At 37.4% G+C, this 26,404-nt stretch overlaps 1 protein-coding gene across 18 annotated transcripts in view; it reads left to right on the plus strand.

Moving 5' to 3' along the window:
* Positions 1-21,667, plus strand: part of C2CD5 (C2 calcium dependent domain containing 5) — a 109,141-nt gene extending 87,474 nt beyond the window's left edge. For 8 of the 18 annotated variants that reach the window (XM_034782484.1, XM_034782477.1, XM_034782523.1 and 5 more), the window contains 10 exons: positions 2,713-2,774; positions 3,648-3,746; positions 4,218-4,307; positions 5,378-5,465; positions 6,765-6,851; positions 14,695-14,745; positions 15,735-15,842; positions 16,750-16,940; positions 19,711-19,857; positions 20,254-21,667. In XM_034782484.1, coding sequence (XP_034638375.1) covers positions 2,713-2,774; positions 3,648-3,746; positions 4,218-4,307; positions 5,378-5,465; positions 6,765-6,851; positions 14,695-14,745; positions 15,735-15,842; positions 16,750-16,940; positions 19,711-19,857; positions 20,254-20,382 — 1,052 coding nt within the window. In that variant the 3' untranslated portion in view covers positions 20,383-21,667. The remainder of the gene's footprint in view (positions 1-2,712; positions 2,775-3,647; positions 3,747-4,217; positions 4,308-5,377; positions 5,466-6,764; positions 6,852-14,694; positions 14,746-15,734; positions 15,843-16,749; positions 16,941-19,710; positions 19,858-20,253) is intronic. The other 10 variants (XM_034782495.1, XM_034782514.1, XM_034782549.1 and 7 more) reach the window with 4 other exon arrangements.
* The last annotated feature ends 4,737 nt before the right edge of the window (positions 21,668-26,404 follow it).

Here is a 26,404-nt window from a genome sequence, read left to right on the forward strand (position 1 = left end):
CCCCCCCCCCCCCCCCGCGGAATGCCGCGCCGCACTCCCCCCGCTACCCCTTACCAGGTGCCGCCCCAAGCATGTGCTTGGGTGCCTGGTGCCGGCCCTGCAGGCACTTGCTTTCACCATCAGCCACAAGAAAACAGTTGTATTAGGACAGGGGGTTCCACAAGATCATTCAATTACCTTAAATGTAAACCAGCTAGAAGTAGTCCAAAAGTTCAGATGTGTAGGTTCTACAATGACCACCAACCTCTCACTGGATGAAGAACTAAATGTTCGCATTGGAAAGGCTGCCACCACCTTTAGCAGACTAAAAGAGCATGGAGCAACTCAAAGCTTACCATCAAAACCAAAATGCTAGTGTACCAAGCTTGCATCCTTAGCACTCTCGTATGATGAAGAAACATGGACAACTTATTCACATCAGGAGAAAAGGTTAAATAGTTTCGACCTATGTTGTTTACGCCTCATACTCAACACCAAATGGCAGGATAAAGTCACCAACAGAGAGGTTCTTCGAAGGGCATTATTACCAAGTGTCACAGCCCTGCTCATGCAAAGATGACTGCACTGGCTGGGCCATCTGAGTAGGTTTGCAGATGAACGCATACCCAGTGACATGCTATACGGGAAGCTATCAGAGGGAACAAGAACAACAGGGCGCCCCAAGCTTCGCTATAAAGACACATGCAAGGGAGATATTAAGGAATTTGGAATTGATTCTGAGCAATGGGAAATCTTGGCAAGTGATCGTAACAAGTGGTGCCATCATCTCCATCAGGTATCAAAGTCAATGACAGGAGCCCCAGCCCAGAGCCCAAACCTCAACCCCCTGCCAGCCCGGTGCAAGTGAATGAGAGTGGGAGAGAGCGAGCGACGGAGGGCGGGGGGGATGAAGTGGGTGTGGCTTCGGGCAAGGGGTGGGATAGATCCTGGGTTGCACTTAAATTCAAAAAATGATCTTCTGTGTAAAAAGGTTTGAGACCACTGATCTACATCATAGTCTGCAATTCCCACTGTCTCTCACATACGAAAGGATGCCAACAACAGCAGAATTGATGCTAGAACTTCATATGAGATTTTAGTGGTCTATATGTCTATTATTTAGCAACATTGTTGTTGTTTTAAATATGTATATATTGCATAATGTGCTACCTACTACAACATTGTGATCGTTTCTTCTTTGGGAAAAATTATTCCTACCTTTTGATTCTCACTTATAAACAATCTTTTTGTTTGCTTGGTGGGTTGTTTTTTTTCTTTTGTTTTTTTTTTCTGGTTTCAATGTCTCTTTTCTAAGAACTTGTATTTTCCTTAAATTCTTCGAAACAGTACTTATTTGTTTTCCAAAATTCAGATTGTTTTTTCTTTTTTCTTCTTCGTTATACCAATCTCCGTTAGTTCAAATTTTCTTTCTTCATGTGTAATAATGATATAGTTGATGCAAAAATGTATATTTAAAATAGAATACTTTAAGACCAATTTCCTTACTCTAGGATTCAGCAACCAACAATACATTGCTCCTCCTGGAACTTCAGTACTCACGGCCCCAACTTCATTATAAACTTCATTTTAATAGCAAACAGCTAGTTACAACATACTCACCTTTTAGCTTTCAAGAATATCCTTGTAGAAAATAATGGCAGTTATTCTTCATAGATGTGAAACGTCAGCTTCATGTTGTTGCACATAGTCTTCTTTTATCATGCCTTCCAGCTTGCTTGCATTCATGATATCCATAGTATCCACTCATGTATGAACTTTGACATGCAGTTGCAGGACTTGTTCTAAATTTCCTTTAAGTATAGCTTTCATGAAATATAGAGTTTTATTTGAAAACCACAAGAAATGTTATTAAGTGTACCATATTGTGATCATATTTACATAACAGTCAAACAATGGCAACATTTATGAAATAGAATCCTGGTGTGAAAAAAAATCAAGCATTTCCAGAACTAGTCATTTGTTATAATTGAGGATTGTGTGTATATTATGCAAGGTGATAAACAGATTATCCCAGTAATTATTAAATTTTGCAAGACAGATTTTTAATCTCCTAAATAATAAGGGCTGTTGATTAATCGCAGTTAACTCACGCGATTAACTAAAAAAAATTAATTGCAGTTTTAATCGCACTCTTAAACAATAGAATACCAATTGAAATTTATTAAATATTTTGGATGTTTTTCTATATTTTTAAATATAGTGATTTCAATTACAACACAGAATACAAAGTGTACAGTGCTTACTTTATTTTTTATTACAAGTATTTACACTGTAAAAAAACAAATGGTGAAAAGAAAACTTTTATAACACTTTATCCTGACTTGCTGTACAATACTCCATTTTTAGGTTGTATACTCTTCTGGGTCTGACTGTCTTGCTTTGTGAGTCATTTTTTGGCAAATGAAAAAAAGATTAATAATATACACATTATAGTAATGAAGCTTTATACTTTTAAGAATATTTATTCACTAATGCTTCACATTTTTGCTGCTATGTAGGTTTTTGCAGAAAATATATTTAATCTTTGCTCTGTATTATGAAATACCTTATGTTTAGAATGCTGGTATATTACTGTAGTACTGCTATATGTTTTTTAATTTATGCATAACAACATTTGAAAAAAGTACTGTGGAAAGTTAATTTAACTTTTGTCAAACTGCACTACTTCATACACAGCACATTATATAACTTTGTGAATATTTTCTTTAACAGGTTTTTACAGTTGTAACACAGAAATTATGCCTGGCATAAATAACTGGACTTCTGATATACAGGTAAAGTAGCTTTTAAAAACAAAAAGACCTTTTAAAACCAAGCTTGTATACAAATATACTGTTGACATTGCAATAGATTTTAGAGTAGTTGTACTCTGAAAAATGAATTAAAAATGACACCCCCTTACTCAATGTATTCATTCCTTTTGTTTAAACTGATATAACTGAGTTGTGACAAAAATAAGTTTTTATTGCTTTATACTCCCATTGCATTGCAGAATCAGTTCAGCCAAGAAAGTGTGAGCTGTATTGTGCATAGTCAACAGAATAGTTTTTAGAAGATCCACTTAGTTATACCTGTGCAATTCCGTTCAAGGTAAAGGGGTTGCATGGGTATAACTATGGGTATGATTTGGCCCCCAGAACCTGGTTTGCTGTTGAGTGACATGGTAAGAACCTGGCTGGCTTTCAGAGTCAGTCCCAGATGAGGTTGAATACCTAAGCTTATGCTTAAAAAAAAAAAAAGTTGTATTTTTTGAGAGAGACACCCTTTGTGTGTCTCTCACATGCTCTCACAAAATATTAATGCTAGATTATCTATATATATATACACACACACTCTTATAGGTGAGGCAAATAAAAAAATGCAACATTCCCTTTTTTCCACAGCACTACTTTGTCACTAATCATTTTATATATTGATATACAGTTCTTTATAAAGTTTCCTTTTGTTTGTACAATTTCATAAAGGACAAGTACGTTCCTCCAGTATCTGATCAGAGACTGTCATTTTTGTTTCTTCCTCTTTCTCTATTCACCATGACCACTAGTGCTAATTAATGTCTTTAATCAATTGCTTTGTTCCCACTATTGCAACATATAGATTTAAAATTGAGGAAGATAAAGATATAAACTTTTATGTTTCTGCTTCAGATGTTCACCTCAGTAAGAGTATCCAGATTAAGCAACATTAACCTGACAAATCAAACACTTAACAAGAACTTTAATGATCTCTGTGAGAATCTGCTTAAGGTAAGAGTCCTAGTTTCCAGATGTATGTATTTATTTAAATAGAGGTAACATGGAATTTAGGTTACATTGCAAACAACACTTTGTATTTTCTTTAGGCTTACCTTTCAAAATTATAGACTTGTTTTAGGTTGTATCTATAATTAGTTCCTGAGCAGTTCTACAAATATTTAAAATGCTGGATATGATGTTAATAGCTCCAGAGACACATCAAATCAGAATAAAATCTTTGACTCAGCATGTTATAAAAATAACAATATTAAGCTACTGGACAGAGCAGACAACATACCATAAACCTTTAAACCTCAAGTGAAATCACTAATTGAGTCTCAAATAAGAGAAAATAATAGTTTTATTAGGGTAATTATTTTTACTGCATAAAAGAAATCTAGACTTTTGTCTTTCCAGAATAAACCCGATATAGAATTAACATTTTTTTTTAGAATAACACAAATAATGTATTGTATTCAACAGAGTCTATATTTTAAGCTACGATCTATGATTCCCTGCTGCCTTTGTCACGTAAATTTTACAGTGGCTCTTCCAGAGGATGAAGTAATTCAGGTAACTAATTTTGTTCATTTGTTATTAATGCCACTTTGTTTTCTGATTACATTAGATCTTGCAAAATAAACTAGATTAGATTGAGTCACTAGTATGCTGAAGGAGCTTTAATGTGCCACAAGATTTGGTGTTCATTCAATTGTTCACAGTCTCCCTCTGATTATATGAAACAGCACCACAGCACATTATTGTGCTGATGGAATGCCATCTTTCCAATGAAATATGAAATAGAAGGTCCTGACTAGTTGCCTTTAAAGCTGCTCTATGGCACATACAATAAAAATATGGCTGCTTAATTCATCATCCTTTACAAATTCTAAATTTGATAACTTCGTTTTGGCTACCTAATTTTTTCTTGCAGTTTCAAGAGGATGCAGTATATTTCTTCACTTTTAATACATGGTGTGTTTTGTTGGCGTAAGTTATTAAGCAGCTCCTCTGTTTTCAACAAGAGTGTGGCTTCATCTCTGTGGCCAGGGAACAAATTCCTTTATATTTCTTACCTACCTCACAAAGTACAGTGAGACTTAACTCATATTTATAAGATGTTGTGCAATCCTCTGATGAAAGGCAAAGAATTGATGAAAATACAAAGTCCTAATTATATTTTGGTTTTGTTGACACACACTTTTTTTTTTTTTTTAAACTTGGCTCAAACATGTTCGGGATCTTTTGACAACAGATCCTAGCCAATATCAGCTCTTAGACCATCTCTGCCATGGAAGGTTGTTTCATATAATATCTGCTGTGTTTCTTTATTCTAGCAATGACTGCCATTTTGTTAGCTTCTAATTGCTATGATTAAGGGTCTTAAACATTGTTATTTATATAGAACATTGCCATTAATGGGTTATGGCATTTCATAGGTATCTCTGCTCACAAGACAGCACCTTGAATATAGTTAATAAAAATGTAAGTGCTGCTAAAAAACAAACAACTTATTTCTACTCCCAATAAGGTGCATGAAGTAAATTTTCCCCATAGTAGAATGTTAATTTTGGCAAAGCTTTTGGAAGATTGTACAAGAGAGATTTTATACTAACAATATGCACTGTATCTTTTGATTGCAGATCACAGTCACAGCGGTTGCAATAACATTTGACAAAAACCAAGCTTTACAAACCAGTAAAGTCCCTGCAGAAAAAACATTGCAAAGGGGTAAGCATTTTGAGGGAGGTGAAATTATCAATTCTTGATAATCATTTGTATAGGAAAGATGTTTACTGTGTAGTCGATGATATCACTTTTAGTTTATCAATTCAACCACACATTTCTTCACTAGAGAACTCTCTCTAGTCAACAGACCTGCAACTATATGAAAGAAATTCTTAGCCTTATTCCATGCTCCAGTTTTTTAAACAAACTTTTAAATGGATTCTAAATCAGTGGTCTACTCATGCATTTTTCTGCTGTCACTGTGCTTTGGAAAAAAAGGACGTGTTTATCATGGAATGCTTGTGCTTACTCTTATAAATTGCAAAATCTTTTCACAAGATTTTAGGAAATTCATTATTCATAATGCTTAGAAAAGTAGGCTAACTGACTTTTTGGAACTCAATGAAATGTAAAACATTCTGAAGGGAGTGGAGAAGATTTATGCAATTTATGTATGAGCTTGCTAAAGGAGCATGCATGCTAAAGTGAAGAAGAATGCATGTTGTAAAGAAATTTAGGTAGACTTTATTTAAACTATTAATGATGGAGGTTGATAATGGGCTACAGAGCAATGGACCTCGAGTTCACTGGTTTAAATCTAGACCAGTTCAATAGTAATTGAAAATAGATCAGTTCAATAGCCTATATGAATTAAACTGATAATTTCAGTCTGGTTCCTGGCACTGAAATGTTAAGTTCAGGTCACAATTGATATCCTCTCTGCCCTCTCTGCAAAAATGGACTGAGCTTGGAGGTTTGAATTCTTTTCTCACCTCTAGAAATGGCCCTTCGAAGCTAAGTTTGAAAGCGTTCAAATCATTAACTGGCAGGTTGAGGGGGCTTTCTTCGCCTCTGTGTTATTTATCTTGTGTGGATAGTGAACTTAAGTGTCGAGGCCTATGCAACTTCTTTCACTAGCACTAAATAGATAGAAGAACCAGGTATCAATAGGAATTTTTAATTAGATAAAATATAAAAAAAAAAACTACTGTTGGATACCATTAACTCAGTTAAGGCAGACCTAAAACAGTTGGGTTGGTTTTCCTAAAATATTCATATTTAAGTCAAGCCCTATTGAGTGGAATTCAGATTCTGTCCAAGTAGTTTTGCAGCTGTATTTATTAGCAAACGTCTAATTGCTTATCTGCACTCAAAGTCCATCACTATGTATTTATGTTGAATAAATGTGTTCTAGTCAGTCCTTACTAAATTAAATCTGTAGTGCTTATTTATATTGGCAAGATTTGGGGTTTCTGGTTAAATATCTGTTTAATGTATGTGTGTATTTCTTCTTTGTTGAAGCCTCTACAGACAATGAAGAGCAGCTACAATTTCCATTGGAACTTTGCTCTGATCCTCTCGTTTCTCAACCATTCTCACCAGCTAAAGGTTGGTTAAATGAAAAGAAAAAAATAATTCTATATGGTGTTCCACTCTCTCGCTCCCTCATTGCTGGTGGAGTGTATTCTCTTGAAAGCAGCTATGTACCATGCTTTGACATTCTTTGCTACCTCAGATGTAATGAAATGCTCTGCCCTTCAGTCAGATTTCTCAAGCATTAGATAAGAAGGATTGGTTAGCACACTTCTGTCCCCTTCCTTTGTCCTCTCACTTGTTACTTAACAAGAATTTTCCACCTTTTGCTCCATTTACTGTATTTAAATCATCGTAAGTGGATCCTTTGTCCCTGTGCAGCATTTAGTTTATTGGACTTCTGTCGCCCTGTCCTGTGCTGCCTTGTTTCTTCAAGTAGCACATGTAAAATGACTGCCCACAATACCAGACTCAGAAATTCAAATAACGTTAATAAAATGCATCTCTTAGTTTATTCGTGGCAAGAATGTTTTATCTTGTGAACTTTGACTGTTGGGCTGAGAAAAATGGCTTATGATTTTCCTTGAACAATTTTTTAAATGAAGAGTGTTCATTACTTAAGAGGGAGCAAGTGAAAGGAAACTTAAGTTTTTCCCTGACAAATGGCTATTATATTGCTTGTTTGGTGGTTCTTTCCATTGTTAAACAGCTATTGCATTCGACTCCAAAGGTAGCTGCATTTCAACAGTGGATGAAGTGTTTCCTGTATAAGTGTGTTAAAGGGCCAGATTGTCAGCTCCTGTAAATCAGTTCCATTTACTTACTTATGTATAGTAGCTCAGACTCTGGCCCAAATTGTTTTGGAATGAAATAAGTTTAATAAACAAAGGAGATCATTGTTTATTATGAACATTTCTTTTTGAATGGTTAGCTCCCTCTTCTACCCGTTGTATAACGTCACATATGCTGTAAAAGAGGTTGTTTCACCATTGTTCAGATTTTTCAAGAGGTCAATACAGTTAGTTTAGAACAGTATCCTCTTCTGGGTTTTTTTTTTTAATTTTTTGGTTCTTTTCTGCTATGATCAGTTTACCTTTTTTATTACTGCCTGTAAAAGGAAAGGTTGGAAAAACTGGGCATGTTTAATCTAGAGAAGAAAAGGTAGGAAGGAGACATCAGCCTTTGAGTATGTGAAAGATTGATATAAAGAGGATGTTGATCACTTGTTCTCCATGCCCACCAAGGTTAGGAAAAGAAGTAATTGGCTAAGTTTACAGTAAGAGAGATTCAGGTTAGATATTAAGAAAATTTTTCTAACCATAAGGAAAATGTAATGGTGGGCACTCACCCTTGGAGCGCCCCCCTGGAGCTTAAGTAGAACCACAATTGTTACTGCCTCAGTTCCCCGTAGCGTGCTTTCTGTAAATGAAGTGAGGCATATACACCTCTACCCAGATATAATGCGACCCGATATAACATGAATATAGTTCTTTAACTAGTTAATTGCCGCCCAGCTAGTTAAGCAGTTATCTCTCCCCAGGTGGATCTGGGATTGCTCATTCTCCTTAATGGAGTCCATAGTTAAGATGGATGCTTGACCTTAAGGGCCATCCCCCATGATAGATAGAAAAGCACTGGAACAGGTTATCTGGAGAAGTTGAGGAATTCCTGTCATTAGATGTTTTTAAGAACAGGCTAGACACACAACTATCAGGGATGGTCTTGATATACTTAATCCTACCTCAGTGTAGGGGGATGGACTAAATGACCTCTTGAGGTCCTTTCTCCCTTACATTTCTGTGACTCTGTGGCCTGGTCCACAGTAACCCCCCACTTCGAACTAAGGTACGCAAATTCAGCTACGTTAATAATATAGCTAAATTCGAAGTACCTTAGTTTGAACTTACCGCGGGTCCAGACGCGGCAGGCAGGCTCCCCCGTCGATGCCGCGTACTCCTCTCGCCGAGCTGGAGTACCAGCGTCGACGGCGAGCACTTCCGGGATCGATCCCAGAAGATCGATTGCTTACCTCCGGTTCCGGCGGTAAGTGTAGACCTATCCTGTGAAAAGTCTGGTATACATATACAAATTCTATGCAAAACAGAGATACTTCCCTTTATTTTAAGCTCCACATGGATATTTCAGAGTTATCTTCTTTTGTTTTACTAAGGCATTGGGTATTATGTAGCCTTCCATGTATTCTGGTGTCTATCAGTGAGTGCCCTAGATCTCTCATGCCTTTGAGAATCAGTGCTTTAACAGTTTAGCCAGTTATACAGGAAGAACAGTTGAAAACCCTGGCATAACCATTTCGACCTCTGGGTTTTTTTCCCTTTATCCCTCTTTCCCCAACTGTAATCACAATGAAAGGAGAGGTGAAACCTTCGTCATTTGTGTGGCAGCAGGAGACCATTCTCCAAAGATTACATTCAATTTTTTGGTAACTGGCTCTCTTAATTCTCCATTAAATTAAGCGTGATGGCATCCCTGATGTGGCACTTTCTTGGTTTCCATTATTTTATTACACAAACTAGCCTTCTTTCAATATGGATTTCAGTGTTAACTCACTGTAGTATTAGTGAGTCTTCAGTATCTTTTCACTCTATTAATACTAGAACACTTATTTGCATACTAGCCACTGACCAGTAGAGGGTAGTCTGTTCATATGTAAGTAAATCACCTGCGTCAATGTTCTTCACATTTTGTCATATTGTACAAGTACACTGTTCTGGAATCTTTTAACTAGACAGTTATTTAATCTCTTTTGACTGTTTACCTATAGGCACCAGCGTCTCAATGTAATTATATAACTATCTCAAAAGTAAATTAGCTACTCTGATGATAATCCCCCATATTTTACTTACTGTTCTGTAAGATTATCATTTGCTTTAATGTACTGGCACAGAATCTTTTGGTATATTAAGCACTAATGAAAAAAGAGTGCTTTTATCATCCCTGCAACAGAAGTCTGCAAAGACTTATATTCACATAATAGCCTGCAGACTTTTATATATTATCTCATTTTAAAGCTTTCATAATACACTTTATGGCTTCAGTTTGTTGTTACTACTACCACCACCACCACCACCACCACTGTACATTAAAGGGACACACAGTCAACTTGATCTAGTGTTGGTAAAGTAAAACCTAAGATTAGTATAACTGAAAAGTTAATGCAAAGAAAATGTTTCTCTCTTTTTCACTTTTTAAATAGTACATTTGGTGGCATTTTTTTGTATATCTGATTTCATAGTTTTGTTGGTGAGTTGTTTGTCCTATCAGTTAAGCTGCACCACTGCTAACAACTCTAGCGAGCAGTGAGTATTTTTTTGTAGACAAGGATATCGTGGCTCCATGTGATGCTGTGGTTGCTATTTCCGTTAGCCATTCTGAGTAGCCAGAGACCAGTGATAATCCGTTTAGCTATGATCAGTTTTAAAAGTACTCTGTTATAACTGACTGGTTTTTAACAGATTGGAAATGCAGGTTTCATAGGAGAGACCTGGATGACTTTTGTAAAACTGTGGTGAGACTGTCAGATGAAAGTACAATAGTTTTGTTGTTCGATAACGACACCTTGATCATGCAAGGACAACATAGGTGGACTTGAGTTTTCCACACATGCTGACAGAGTCTGCCCACATGGTTTTCCTTGCAAGATCTGGGCCTTAGCCTCTGCAGCCATGTTACCAACCCTCTCAATTTAATCATGAATCTCATGGTAGTTGATGGTTTTACTTAAAGCCCAGTTCCTGGAATCCTGTGATTACATGAAAATCTCTGCTTTTGTTTTTAAAGAAATAAGTTCCTAGACCTCATGATTGTGGAGAAAAGTTTGGAAGTGTGACCTGAGTGCACCCTGAAAGCTTAGGAAGCAAAGAAAAAGAGTCCAAAATTTATTATTTTTTAAGTAGAGTCTCGCATACTCTGTTGCTTATGGTAGGCTGAGCTGTACGCCCAATAAGAGAGACCCGCATATTAAGCTGTAGTCCTGATTTTCCCCTCATATCAATGGGATTGAGCGTTACAGACCGACAGACAGAAATGCAATCAAGTTGAGTGGAGGGTCTTGCTTCACTCTGCCAAAAAACTCACGGATTTTTAAACTATTATGACTCTTTGGCGCCTAGTTCATGATATTTGAACTTTGGGATTTGAGCAATGCAAACAGCTCAGACTTTTACTGAGTAAATTATGGATATATATAAGGAGGTGGGAAAGGCTGTACCTTGTTTCCAGTATCTCATCTGAGAGTCACAATTTCTTGTAAAAATCAGCAAAAAGTGGGAGGCTAAATTCAGTGTAGTCTCTCAAGTAGCCATTTGTAGATGAGTTCAGCTAAGCAAGTCTTTCTTCTAAAATGTTTTATGAAGACTTCTATAATTTGAGCAGAACATTTCTTGTGCTCTCAAATGAATGTAGAAGAAAGAGTGAGACAGATACATGATATCTATTGAGAAGGTATTGGATGTCTGCCAATTTCCCATTAAATACTAGCTCTTTAATGCTTGACCCCAGAGTCAGGTAGGACTGAGTTAAATATGTTTCTATGTTCTACCGTTAGTGTCTTCTTATTCCTCAAGGCTGAGCAGGAAATTCCCTAGGCTACAAACTAGTACTGTATAACTAAGCCCCTTTGTTTTCAGTTTAAACCAATTATTAAAAAAAAAAAAAAATCCAGGGCTTTAAAGTAAGTATTCAGTTTTTTTCTGATTTCCCCCTACTTTTGCATCATTCAGATATTAAAAAAAAACTTGTTTTATTAGGAAAATACATTGCATGAGATATATGTATTATGATGATACACTAGTTTGTGTGTATATGCAAAGCTGTCTATTGAAGCAAGTCTAGAAGATACACACAATAAACAAGCTCTGAAGTGCGTACGCATCTGAACATACTGATGAATTTCATGTACACATTTCAAGCTGTTAGCTGATAACGGTTTAAAGATCTGACACTCTAAAATGGGAAGAAAACGAAAATCAGTATCAGAATACGATTCAGAACACAAGGAAATTAAAGGAAGGTTAAAACAAAAACCAGAGAAAAGGATGAAGTTGAGAGTATGCTTTGCAAGTGATGTGGCCCAGTTATGAAATGTAAATATTTATAGGCTGATAGTTCTAAGTTTGCAACAGTAAACTTTATTCAAATGAAAAGTTTTATTTGGGGGATTGTTTTCTTAAACTCAGAGGTGGCATTGTGTTTTAAGTTTTGTTTTAGTTCTGCAGCAAACCACATTGAATTCCATTCATCAAAGTATTTAATCTACTGAATACTTCCCCCCCGTCCTTCCATCCACCAAAATAAACCCCGGCATTTACCCATAAAAAGTAATAATAGGTTTTTTTGCACCAATTTTCACCTGTTTTTGTTGTTGTAGTAATAAACACCGATAAATTCCTGGGAAAAATAAAAACTGAAAACGAAGGGCTCTGTGTATAACAGCTTGTTATATAGTATACTACTGAAAACATGGTCTAATCTCAGAGGTGAAAGAAACCATCTGTCATAACAAAGAAAAAAAAAAGAGCAGACATGACTATATTTCATAGAGCAACAAAGTCTATAGGAAAACTCAGCAAAGGTGAACCATGTGGAAAAAGCACATCATGGGGATACAGACACAGTGTATTCTGAGGCTGCTCATTTCTCAGGCATGTTTAACAATTGTTCTTGTATAATTCATGTGATAAGGAATGCCTTATAAAATCAATGGGAAATTTGTTAGAAAGTACTAGAAATAATCTTGATAGGGAGGCTGGAGTACATTGAACAAGTATATGAACCTTTGGAGAGGATGAGAAAGTCCTATGGTCTTCATGCTTGTTGCATTCCTTCTCCAAACAATTTTGAGAGCTTTGTAAATGTCTTGAATCTATCACATTTTTTTTTGAGTATTGTTGTTACTCATTGACTAAAATGGGATTGGAATAAAGCAGTAATAAGTTTTGTAAAGGCTTTTAAAGCCTAGTGGGGAGCCTTCAATGACTGGATCTTTCGCAGAGGGAATAACAGTGGTGATTTGGGCCCAGAATATTAGCCTATCCAGTATTTCTTATCAAGCTTGAATAATTTAACAGAAGGTAGGATCCTCCTGAAACAGATCCCATTTCTGAGCAGAGAAAGCACTCTCAGCTTAGTATAAAAATTGATTCCAGCACTAAATTTCTTGGAGGTCACTGGTTACGTCACCCTGATTCCGCAGTATTGCTGTGCCCATGTGAACCCCCCTTGACTTCAGTGGCACTCTATACGGGCACTGCAGTCTGCCCATGTACAATGAATTGCAAAATTGGGGCCTTAGATGGCCTTCTTGCTTTATTTTGGGGGGAAGGAATATTCATCTTGGCCTGACTTTTTTTTTTTTTTTTTTTTTTTTCTTCCCAAAATGTGAACAAAATTGCTCAGTTATTTGAGTTTCATGGAAGTTAAAACTGTCTCTCTTCAAATAAATCATCTGAATTTTATGTACTAGTAACTGACTAAAAACATTTTAGGAGGAACTGATTACTCCTATGTTTAGGTTGTCCAACACTTTTCATTATAAAAGAATTTTGCGACCTGTTTTGAAGAGTTTTCACACCTCTGTCATTTACAGTGGGCCTTTGAAATTTTGCACACCAAAAAACTACCTCAAACTAGGGTCTTATTTTTTTTTTTTTTGGTCCCATGAAATTGTTGTTTTGTTTTTTTTAAAGACCTTGATGGGCATTTCTTAAATAACAATAACTCATAATTCTAGCATCTCAGTAGCTATAGCTGTTTACCCGGATCATGGGTACCAGCATGGGAAGAAGCAGTTTTCACAGAGCTGTTACTTACCTCACCCTGTCTTGCCCACCTGTATGGATGATGAGTGCACTCTGCCCCAAAGTACCAGCAAGTGTTACTGTCATCATTCTGTGGGAAGTATGCTGTGCCAAGTATAGATCTGGTTCAGAGTACTTCCTAGTACTTTCCATGGGGAAACTGGAAGGCACATTATGTTTCTGAGCATCAGTTTCCATCTTCTCCTTCAGGGATAGCACAGTTACGACCTGCACGTAGCTTGGGGCTTGGAGCAAAGCCACAACTAAGTCCATAGGAAGTGCGGTATGCCATCCTCCCCCTTCTCTAATAAAAACCAACATAAAAATTTTTGGAAGGCTTGCTCAGTTTCAGGCAGCTGAAGATGAAAAATTCCATTATTATTATGTAAAAACCTTTAAAATAATGTCTTGTGTGTTGGAACAACCTTAGCCAGTTCCCCATCAACAATTATAACAAAGTTTGGAGCATAGTCAAATATAATTTAAATATCTTAATTTGGATTAGAGTATTGCATTTTTACTGTCCTCTCCTCTATGTAACAGTCGCTTTATGCATATCCTCTATGCTCTGCATTTATGTGCACCCAGTCAACTGGGTTAACCATTAATCTGCTCCATTGCATATATAGACTGTTATATTCCTCCCCAGCCCACTGTAATCTTTTATCTAAATTATGCAGATTAGGTTCACTTAATCTTTCTTCATAAATCACACTGTAATACTTTTATAACTTTGTTTACCCATCTACAGATTCTCTCTTGTTTTTGTCTTTTTTTGTTAGCAAGTTGCTCTAAATAGTACCCAAGTACTTCTGAGTGCCAAGGAGTATGTATAGTTTCATATCACAGTGTGTTTTAGATTTAATGGCGAAGTTGATTGATTGTACTATGCTACAAAAGTACATTAATCAGATCCCATAGAGTGTAGTCTTTACCGAATTCATATTTGTAAGGAGACCCTAAAACCACTATAGAGGGTTTTTTTTCTGCTAGTTTAATCTCTAAAATCCTTTAATAGAAGAAAAAAGATCCTTTGTACAACATATCTGTGCAGTTAATGTTGTTCATATGTTACATGAGTGGAATTCGTTTTGTCTTACTAGAGGTCCTGGAGAATGCAGGTTCCCACACAGGTATACCAGCTGCACAGAGAGGTGAGTTTACTTAATTTAGCCATAAGCCAGAACAGGGTGGACATTCCTGGGCCACTGGTCCACACTTTGGATTTGTCTTCATTCACCCAGGAAGTGTTTACTGGTTGCCTAGGAACGCATGCTCTGCTATGGCTTATTGATATCAGAATATGTTTTTTAAAAAATCACAAGAGATAGTTAAGATTATTTGCACTAATTAAGAGAGTCTTTCTGCATATAACTATATCTGCTAGAGAAGTAGTTCCTCAGAGAAAAGTTTTGTTATTTAATTCATTTTGGCTTACTTTAATGTTAATTTGTATTCCTTTGTTTTTACAGAGTAATGTGCTAATGATCAGTTATTAAAAGGTCCTTGGATGCTTGCCAAACTGTTCTCAAGACCAGTTTCAGGGGTACTAACCTAAAAACAAGACAGTGTCATAGCAGAAAAACAACCCTTCAGTTGCCTTTTTGGGGGAAAAGTAATGCTTCAAAGTGAAAATACTTGCACGTTAAAAATTGAGAGGCTGTTCCAACTCATGACTTTTACCCTAACCCAAACCATATGTTTTCAGGCCGAAGGCAGGAGAAGTGATTGACAGTTACATCCAGGAACTTTAAATTCATGATCAACAGCTCCTTGTGAAAAAAAGAATAGGAATACAAATTAAGATTAAATAGAGCTAAAATAACATTAAGAAACTAAAACTAGTTACTTAAGGTGAAGAAGCTAAAACAAGGTGTGATGATTTTATTTACATGTGTTTCCAGTGACGAAGTCACAGTCAGTTGGTTCGCAGCTGTGACATCACCAGTAATCAGTACACTGCTTTGGACAATATAGGATAGGGCTGGACATTTAACTTTTCCTTTAAACAGACGTGAAAGGGATATTCATTCTTCCTCAGATACAGAAAATTGCTTCATCAAATGGAGCACTGAGGTGGGCAAGAGACGTCATCCATATTTTTTCTTTGTTTTTTCTTTTGTTTTTCTGTCTGTGTTTTCAGCAACGTCAGTTGATTACAGTTCCTTTGCAGACAGATGCAACAGCTGGATAGAGCTCATTAAACTGAAAGCTCAGACCATAAGGCGTGGATCAATTAAGACAAGTAGGCGTATGTTTCTACCACATTATGATAATCTGAGACATATCTCTGATTTCCCAGTGGTGGAGGGTGGAGTTTCCTACCCAGTAGTGGCATTGCAATTCGAAAGCACAACAAATATCCAAGCGCAAAAACTGCAGATGCTTTCTAGTATCTGTTTAAAAATAAATTAATTTAGGAATTATGAGTTAGTAGTTTAAATGCAGAATGCAGTCTTTCTATTCAAGTTGTCGCTTACTAAAAAACAGTTACCAATAAAGTATATAGCTATAAATAGGCATGTTAATTGTATTACATATATGCATACACTCTGTGGGTGTAGGTGTATGTATAAACTTGGAAAATTTTTGGTGAGAAACATAGCAATCACGTAGGTGACAGTCAAACCAATTATCACTAAATTAGCAACTCGTGAGTTATTCTTCAGTAGTTCTTTGGTCGAAGATCTGTCTGTTTTACTTAAATTAGTCAAGATTAAGGTTATCTGAAAGTTGACAATGAAGAATTTTTTAATGGAAAATGCTGCACTGGGGAAACATGACAACTTTCACACTCTTCCTGTTGTAATTTGTTCCTCCAGCAGATATTTATTTCAAAATATTGGCACCTTTTTTCCTTTACCTTCACTGATAACTGATTGTTGTATGTGCAGCTGCTAGCCTCAATATTTTCTTTTGCAGGAATGCCACTCTTCCAAATAAATTCCATTGCAGCTTTTTGTCTTTTTGCATGCATTGCATGATAATTTCCTTTCTTTCATGACATGGCTGAACATCACAGGCAGCTGAATATAATCACCAAGCTATTTGGAAACCATAAAGAAGAGTTGTTTTGTTTTAAGAACAAGTCACTGATCATACTCAATAGTTACTTTCTTTTCTTTTCTTTTCTTTTCTTTCTTTTCCACCTTTTTTAGCTGCTTCTCTTGACAAAGCAAGTCCACTGGCTGAAGGACACTTGCGTCACCGTTCTGTTCCATCATGCACCAATTCTACTGTCTCAGTTGTTAAGATGACACCTCTTTCTTTTATCCCTGGGGCAAAAATAACCAAGTATCTTGGGATAATCAACATGTTTTTTATTCGAGAAACCACTTCTTTACGTGAGGTGAGCAGCATATTAGGACTTTGCACTTTTTTGTGAATTGATAATAACAAAGCTAAATGAGTTTACTGTCTGAATTAACTGTATGGCACAGAAGAGAGCTGACTTTTCACAACCTAAGCACTGTGTGCTAAGTGACTGGGAGTCACATAAAGGTGATCCTCTTACTTGTTGTTCCTCTGACATTTATAAAAAGGGCTGCTTCATCTTTATTCTTCAAATTGGTAGGAAGAAGTGTCACTCACCCATGTAGCCAGTAAAATAGCATTACATGGTCAGGGAGCTTACCAGTGGGTCCATTATCGTTGGTGACCAGTTTGGTATAGGCAAAACACAGCACAGCATCCAGACAAAGCTAAAACCAGCAAACGAAAAAATGTATATCCCTTGGGGGGCGAGGCGGGGGATAGCTCAGTGGTTTGAGCATTGGCCTGCTAAACTCAGGATTGTGAGTTCAATCCTTGAGGGGGCCATTTAGGGATCGGGGGCAAAAATCTGTCTGGGGATTGGTCCTGCTTGAGCAGGGGGTTGGAGTAGATGACCTCCTGAGGTCCCTTCCAACCCTGATATTTTATGATTTCAGTGGCTATTGGAGCTCCTTTGGGCCCTAAAACTGAGATTTGCTCAAATGCTAAAAACTGATCCTTAGTTAAAGGAAAAGATCAATGGTAAGCTTTCAAAGCATGTATGGCTTTTGTGGTTCCTTACTTAGTCTTATGCAAGGATTCACAAATTACATATGGCCATTTGAACAAGCAGCATTCCAAGCCTTCCCAGCCACACATATCTGAGCTGCTTCAGGAATGCCATAAATGTTTGAAAAGCCTGCCACTGTGTATTAACCAGTGGAAGCAGCTTACTGTTAGTGGCTATCCTGTAGAAGCTTTGGACAGCCAAACGTCACATTTGAATCTTGCAATTTATGGCTTTGCAGTTTACATATCTTTGAAAACTACATGTCATTTTTCAAAGTGATATATGATGTAACTTAATCTGTCACCCTAAGGTCTTAGTTTCTCTGTGCCTCAGTTTCCCCACCTGTATTCTTCAGGACAAGGATCTTTTTTTTACTCTGTTTGCACAGTGCCTAACACAATATTGTCCTCGAATGGAATGTAATACAGTTAGATAATCATAATATATAAAAATGGTTGCTAATTATATCCACTCTTGTAAATTATTCTGAGCATATGTATAATATTTTCTGTTTTTTATTATATGATGGTTTAGCAGTTCCTTTATGGAATATGGAGTGGTCCAAGGCCCTTTAACACTTTCAGAGGTGTTTGCAAAATTCTGTGTTTCAAAAAGTGAAGGGTGCCACATATCTGGTTTATCCTGTCTTTTAGATACTGCAGTCTACATGTAGATAAACAAAATCTTTTCCTTTCTGTTTGTATCATTAGATTATTATACCCACTTACTTGGATCATTATTGTATTGATCTTTTTGCACTGATGCTGTAATCTGTGTAGATTTAGATTTTGACAGGGTATGTCTGATGCAGATGATTAACTGGTGTCCATATTTTGGGTTTCTCACTGCAGTTGACTTTCTTTAGGGTTGTATGCATGGAAATATTGTGGAACAATAAAAATAATTTTGGCCTTTTATCAATTAATCATCATATATATTTCCTGTTTTCTGGCTCCTAACCTCTTTACCAGTGGGTGATACCTCCTTCTATAGTAACTGGGGCGGTCAAAACTTGTCATTCAGGTTTCTAAGATTAGCTGTGCCCCTTTTTGCTGCTTGCCAGCGGTGCAGAAACAAGTGTTCCTGCCTTTCATCTTCCATTCCTAGCTTTTGCAGCTATTTTGGCTCAAACACTTCAGTTTCTTGCCTCAGTCCTTTCTGTCTTCCTTCAGGGTGGCTGTTAGTGGAGACTCTTCTCCCCTCAGGAACCATATGTGGAGCAGTACACTTCAGTGTCCTCTCCACTCCTCCTCCCAATTTAGCTGGCATGGCACAGCAGATAAACAAGCAAAAAAAACCATCTTACATTTTTCTCTCCATTTGAGAAATCCTATTGGGGTCAACAGAAGGAAAGCTCTGTCACAATTGTGCTCAGGGACCTCATTCAGCCAGGGGTAGAACAGAGAGCACAGCTTCTGTGTCTGGTTTTCTTTCCACCACATGCAGGAGAGACTGTGGAAAAAGCAGGCTGTCATCAGCAGGCGTTGGACCACTGTGACAAAAATGGGGCTGTAACTGGAGTTCTTTAAGATGATTACACAGATCCACATGACTCCTCTTAGTTCCTGTTTCTTCAGGAATTTGAGTTAGTGGAAAGAATTGAGAGGCTGGCCTTGCCTGCAGCTCCACGTATTGTTTCAGATCAGAAAAATCCAGTCCCCTGAAGAGTATGCCCACAATTCCAAACAGTCAGTTTTCTAGGGGGTCCCAACAAAAATGTGGAGGAGTGTCTTAAGTGTGTGGGTATATACAGGTGATGATTTTGAAGAATTCTAGTTACAGGTAAATAACCTCTTTATTCTTTTCTTGTTTATTCATGTAGCAGGATTTTTTTCATTTGTTTTTCAGCAAATGCTCATTCACCCATAAGCAGGTGATGCATAACTCTCAGAACAAGTTCAGTCTTTATATTTTATAGGTCACTTTCTACAGAACAAGATGTTGCTCCTCTAAAATATATACCAATCAGCATTCATTGGAAGAGAATCATTTTAAAGGAGAGAAACATAAGTAAGATATCCAGTGCTATTTTTAGTGACAGTTACATAAAATCCACTTGTTCGTTTTTTCTTTTTAGGAGGGCGGTGTCAGTGGCTTTCTCCATGCTTTCATTGCTGAAGTGTTTGCAATGGTGAGGGCTCACGTTGCAGCTTTAGGGGGGAATGCAGTTGTCTCGTACATAATGAAACAGTGTGTTTTCATGGAGAACCCCAACAAAAATCAGGTAAATTGTGATTGAAATGACAATTTTTCTGACAATTAAAGAACCAGCTGATGTCTTATGTAACCAATCTTAGAGGAAAATACCCATGTAGGATGAGGTTATTCTAGTCAGTCCACATAACTACAAGGAGAAGTAAGTCTCTCTCTTTTTTTTTTTTTTTAATATAGTTATGCGGACTGGGGAGAGATCTAGTGGGCATAATCTGACCCAGTGGGAGGTATTTGATTTGTTTGGGGTTTTTTTTATTTTTATTTTAGAATTAGAGTTAACATATCAGAAAGATATAGCAAGAACATAGGTGAATGAATTTCATTGATTTTAGTGTTAAGTCCAAAGGCTGAAAATATGCTCCATAAAGGATATATTTAATTATTTAAAAATTATCTGTCCTCGCAGGCACAGTGTCTAATAAATGTCAGTGGGGATGCGGTGATTGTTGTACGTGAATCTGAATTAGAAATGGTACCAGTGCAACCATCTGCTGCTGTCTCTCAACCCGCAAGTGCTGGAGATGTCACGACATGAAACCAGAAGAAATGGAATGGCTCTGCCCGAAGTAAAAAGATCTCTGCAAAATGTGGGAACGTTTAGCTTTACCTCTTCAAAAATCAGTAATTCTCCAAAATATTACAGTCAGCTAAATCTGAGACAATCACTAACCTTTGTCCATCAACTTACATAATAGCCAGGGCAACATTTTATTGGCAAGTACCCTGTAATTCCATTTTTTTAATCACTAGCCCCGTGAAATCTAGACAGATGAGGCATTGATCTAAAGGAATTCCATAGAGCTCCTGAAATAAAACAGGAACTTACCTGTGTTTTTTCTTTATGTAGTTGTTTGACAGGGCCAGAACAAATAATAACTCAAACAGTATCTGAGTCTGATAATGCTTGTTCATGTTAATTTACTCTTAGTTAATTTAAGAAACAAAAACTGGAAGATAATCAAGAAACTGGAATCAGCTGCCTTTGAATGAGCAAGAGATCATGAACCGGTTTAAAAAAATATGACCAAATAAGCAATCGTCTGATATTAAGTCTGTAACGAGCGTTAGCTCATGGAACTTTGAGAGCAAAAAGCACCAGAAATGACTGTCTGAATTTAGCAGCATGCTAAAATGTTTTTCAACTGTTTGTGAACTAGTGAATATTTTTATTGTACAACATATTTTTTTATTTTAAATGTTCGTTATTGTTGCTGCATTGTAAGCATAACTATGGTAAAACAAAATAAATTATTATATCTGGTTCAGGTATTATAAGTTCATTTCAATATTAACATTTGTACAATGCTTTTTTTTTATTTTTTCAAAGAGTCTGCAAAATAATGTCCTAAACTACTGAAGTCCATTTTTTTAGGGCATGATCTTGCAATATTGATATAGACAAAGTCAGAGAGACAGTCACCTGCATATTTGGATGCAGAATCAGGCCCTCTGTATTTTGCTATTTGGAAATGCCTGGCTAACTTGAGTAAAAGAACAGTTAAAATATTTTAACTGACATTAACTTCTGCAAGTCAGGTTTCCTTTCAAATACAATAATTGGGAGATGATGGGTACTGCAGGAAAAGGAAACAATACATCTCCAGCAAATCTTTTGAAGACTTTGGTAGAATAATATAAAGACTGACTCTTTAGATTTGAAGACACGTTCATGGAAATGTGTTGACAACATCTAATATGGAACTTGAATAAATGTGTAAACTTGAATGTAAATATTCTGTGTAGTCAGACTCAAATATCCCATTGTATATGAGCATGAAAATCATATTCCTCTTTGTACAATAAATTTCTGTATAAAACCACTGGATTTTGTTTGTTTGTTGTAGGTCAGCACATAATATCTACATGCTGAAGCTTTTGGAATGGCATGGCAGATCATAGAATATCAAGGTTGGAAGGGACCTCAGGCGGTCATCTAGTCCAACCCCCTGCTCAAAGCAGGACCAATCCCCAGACAGATTTTTGCCCACAGATGCCCCCCTCAAGGATTGAACTCACAACCTGGGGGTTAGCAGGCCAATGCTCAAACCACTGAGCTATAAAGAAGGGTAGAGATTAGTAATCTCTTTAACAAGTTTTTGAATTGGGTGCCCTTAATGGGGAGTTTGTTCATCAAGCTTAATTACATTATGTTAAATTCTGTGGCAGTGATCAGTAAAGCTTCTCGTATTTGGGTATGTCTACACTTGCAGAGTTTTTGCGCTGTAAGTTTCACAAGTGATAGGGAACCGGTGAAAGCAAAGCGCTGGTTTGTGCATTCACTTAATTCCTCAGGCGTCCGAGAGTGTTTACATTAACAGTACTTCCATTGCCATGAGAGCAGCGCTCTAGGGCAGCTATCCCACAGTGCAGCTCTCTCCAGTTTGACGATGGGTCTTGTGGGAAGGGGAAGGGGTGATCGTGGGGCATCCTGGGTCCCTGCACAGCCTCCTCTCCCCAAACACTGATAAGCTCCAGTAGCTCAGCATTGCTCCAAGCAGGGGATCGCTTGCTCCCTGGTGCAGGCATTGTCACCTGGCCAGATAAGTGAGCACTTGCCAAGAAAACAGGAAGGGGAGTTTCAAAGTTCCCAGGGCTTTACAGAGGGAGGGGCGTATGTCCGTTTACCCGGCAGCAGAGCTGCTGGCTAGAGTGTTCACCTAGCCACTGTGGAATATACTCCGGAGGCTAAAAGCTGTGTAAACAGGAAGACGTGTCTTCACTTGCACATCACTGTAAAAGCATCACTGGCAAGAGTTGTACGCCTCTCGTGGAGGTGATTTTCTTTTTGCGGTGAAACTTCTGAGTTTCACTGCAAAAAGTCATTGGCAAGTGTAGATGCTCCCATGGCTTTTGCACAAAAAAGGGACTTTTTCCGCTTTTAAATGGCAAGTGTAGACATGCCCTTAACGTCTAGAGCAGTGATACTCAGACCCCAGTGATTCAGGAGCCAAATTAGTGATCAACATTACCCAAAAGAGCCACAGTAGTGTGAATTCATTGTTTCATTTACTATTTATATAGAGATATAATTAGTTTCACAGCAAAATGACTGACCAAGTATTATTTTATCAATTACAATTGATTAATAACCTAGTAAAAGCACCCTGATTGGTTAATAATTAAATCTCACAGTGATTTAATGTGTGCTGCAAAGAGTTACAGGAGACGCATTAAACTAGTGGATAGTAAAATGAAAGTGGCCTCTACTCATTTGATTGGCTGTGAGTGAACCAGAAGTTGACTTGTGCCAATTTGCTCCTCCATATGAGTACAATTGATTGGAATATTTCGATTTTCAAATATGTTTTAGCTGGATATTTTTATAAGGTGTAATATGTATGGCTGCATCTACTCTAGAGGTTAAATTATGCCACAAGGAAGATGTAAACATTTCCAAATCCCAGTCCCTGTTATAGCCCAGGCAGTGCTCCAAACAAGGCTATTCAGCGTCACAGCGTAATTTTGCATATAACAAGGCATGGTTTTATCGTACAAGACAAACTGGAAAAAGGTTAAATCTTGATCCACAACCAGTTTAAAAAAGTCATTTTACAGTTGTAGGATTCTCTAAATGTTATTCTGAAAACTTCAAGATGAGAAGAAACAATGTTATCATTTCAAGAAGAGAAAAAATTTTCACATTGTATGAACATTTTAGAATAGAAGAAAATTATTTTCTTCAATTGAAGTGGAAAGATGGTATCTCAACTGTCCCCATGGGCGTCTCACCAAATCCGAATGGCTATCCCAATGAGCTACTTATATGACAAAATATTTCTGTTAAAAATTGATTAGATAGGAGATTGGTAATGACAGATGAAGCCTTTTACATATAGATCATTGGTTAGAATCCATATTGTCTGTATCCGGTGTACCTGGGGTAGCCTTCACTGGAAATGCCAAGGTTAGGGTAGGCTGCAAAAGGGAGAGCAGATACTGGTGGGTAACACTGAAAACTCCCCAACCAGTCACCAACTGTGCTGCTGATCTCCCCCACTGGTTATCAAGAAGCAAAAAAAGAAATCACACAGCCCCCTTTATTGCATTCCAGTTCTCTGGCTCCCAATCAGCACCTAGGTCCAGTACAGTGAAGTTATTTTAAAAAACTGTGCTCACCTGTACAAAATGTTCTTTGACCCCAAAGAGTCAGCCATGTTACAGGGCCAGGTCTGTATAGGTTTGGATCTTAGCCAAAATACCACGTTGCCAGCCAATCCTTTATAATAAACCTTTAGTTTTAGATACTAAAGAAAAAAGGAAGAAGAAGAAGAAGAGAGATGTTAAATGGTAAAGCAGTCACATACATACAAAGACTTCAAAGTCCATATATCAGTCTAGCAGTATTGGTGAGTTTGCTGGTTTGAAAGTCCCTCTGGAACACATACACAGCTTGGATGGGTCATTCAGTCCTTTGTTCAGAGCTTCAGTCTGTAGAAAAGTTACTCGAGGAAAGAAGCAGGATGGAAGATAAGAAGCAGGATTGAAGACAAAATGGAGAAGATACAGCTGCCTTTTATAATCTTTTGCCATGTGTCTTGTGCTTCCTTTGTCTCAAACACACGCTGTCCAGCACATGGCTTGGAAACCATAGAGTTTTGTCCACAGGCAGCCCCTGCATGCCTTGCTAAGTCATAAGGTGTATCCCTTGCCTTCTGTCAATGGGTCAGTTGTATAGCTGATGGTCCTTAATGGGCCATCAAGCAGGCTAGGCAGTGCTGATGCCAAACTGGGGGGTGTCACCTAGAAGCATAGCACAAGTTTTGAAATACAGACATACATACATATCTATAACCCGTGATACAAACATATAAGCAAGATAATTATATCTGGCAATTTATAACATTTTTGCTGTATCTTACATGGCCTGTCTGGCACAACTCATTGCAATTTTACAATATTGATAAGCATAATATCCACAAGTGTCCCCCAGATTCCATACAGTGTCCTCCATCCAGTTTGGCACACAGACTAGGCCAAGTGGCCAGAGAACTATCCTTTCTTCTCAAATTGGTCCTTCCAGGGTTGTGAGGAACTCTGGCATACAATGTTGACAAGTTGTCCCAGAAGATTGGTAATTCATATCCTCCCATTTTTATCTTCATTGAATCTTCCACCTACCCCATTATGTCTGGAATCTCTTTCCTGACATTCTCTATCATGCCTCCAAGCTCTCGTTGGAATCCCTCCACCCAAGTCCAACTTTTATCATAATGATTAGAAATCCTAATCTTTTGACAAAGAGAATAAATAAATGTAAATTTTTTAAAAATTTCAAGAAAAATGGTGAAACTTGTATGCTATGTACTAATCATAGAATCATAGAAGATTAGGGTTGGAAGAGACCTCAGGAGGTCATCTAGTCCAACCCCCTGCTCAAAGCAGGACCAACCCCAATTAAATCATCCCAGCCAGGTTTTGTCAAGCCGGGCCTTAAAAACCTCTAAGGATGGAGATTCCACCATCTCCCTAGGTAACCCATTCCAGTGCTTCACCACCCTCCTAGTGAAATAGTTTTTCCGAATATCCAGCCTAGTCCTCCCCCACTGAAACTTGAGACCATTGCTCCTTATTCTGTCATCTGCCACCACTGAGAACAGCCTAGCTCCATCCTCTTTGGAAGCCCCCTTCAGTTAGTTGAAGGCTGCTATCAAATCCCCCCTCATTCTTCTCTTCTGCAGACTAAATAAACCCAGTTCCCTCAGCCTCTCCTCATAAGTCACATCCCAGCCCCCTAATCATTTTCATTTGCCCTCTGCTGGACTCTCTCCAATTTATCCACATCCTTTCTGTAGTAGGAGGCCCAAAACTGTATGCAATACTCCAGATGTGGCCTCACCAGTGCCGAATAGAGGGGAATAATCACTTCCCTCTGATGGGATCGGGATGATGAAATGGGATTCCCTCCCACTTCACTGATGAATCATACTTTTTCATTATACTTCATTCTCTATTTGTCTGTTCATTTAGTTTGTAAGGTCTTTAGGGTGGGGACCCTGTCTCCTCCATATTAATTAAAAGCCTCATGTAGTGTTAGCACTATATAATGGTGGAACAGTGTGGGGAAGCTGACTCTAAGAATGCACTGTTGATAAATAGAGATATTCATTTTAGTGCTATCAAACTGACATTTTTCATAAGCAAAAAATAAACTATCAACATTCTTATGGTCAATATATATAGTCTATAAATAGAATATTTCTGATCATTTGGACTAATATTTTAACATCAAAGAACATTATTTTATAGAAAATACATGGAAAGACTGCATGTATAATAACCTAATTTAAATACTAAAATAGATTTTTCTATATCAAAATGATTTTTCCATATCAATATACAGAGCTGAGAAGCAAGCCACAGTAATTGATTTACCTAAAATGTTCTATCTGTCCATCAGCTGATTTTCCTTGCTGCAAGTTGTAATGTGAAAAGAGTTTTAGTGATGGCACTCTTGTTTCATCCATTTTTGGAGATGAAATGAATTCTGACAACTGTGCAAAATTTCCTTTTATTTGAAAACCTGAATCATTTCAGTTGGGGTTATAGAATTTGACTTC

The sequence above is a fragment of the Trachemys scripta genome, chromosome 1 (assembly GCF_013100865.1).
Source record: "Trachemys scripta elegans isolate TJP31775 chromosome 1, CAS_Tse_1.0, whole genome shotgun sequence".
Classification (NCBI taxonomy): domain Eukaryota; kingdom Metazoa; phylum Chordata; order Testudines; family Emydidae; genus Trachemys; species Trachemys scripta.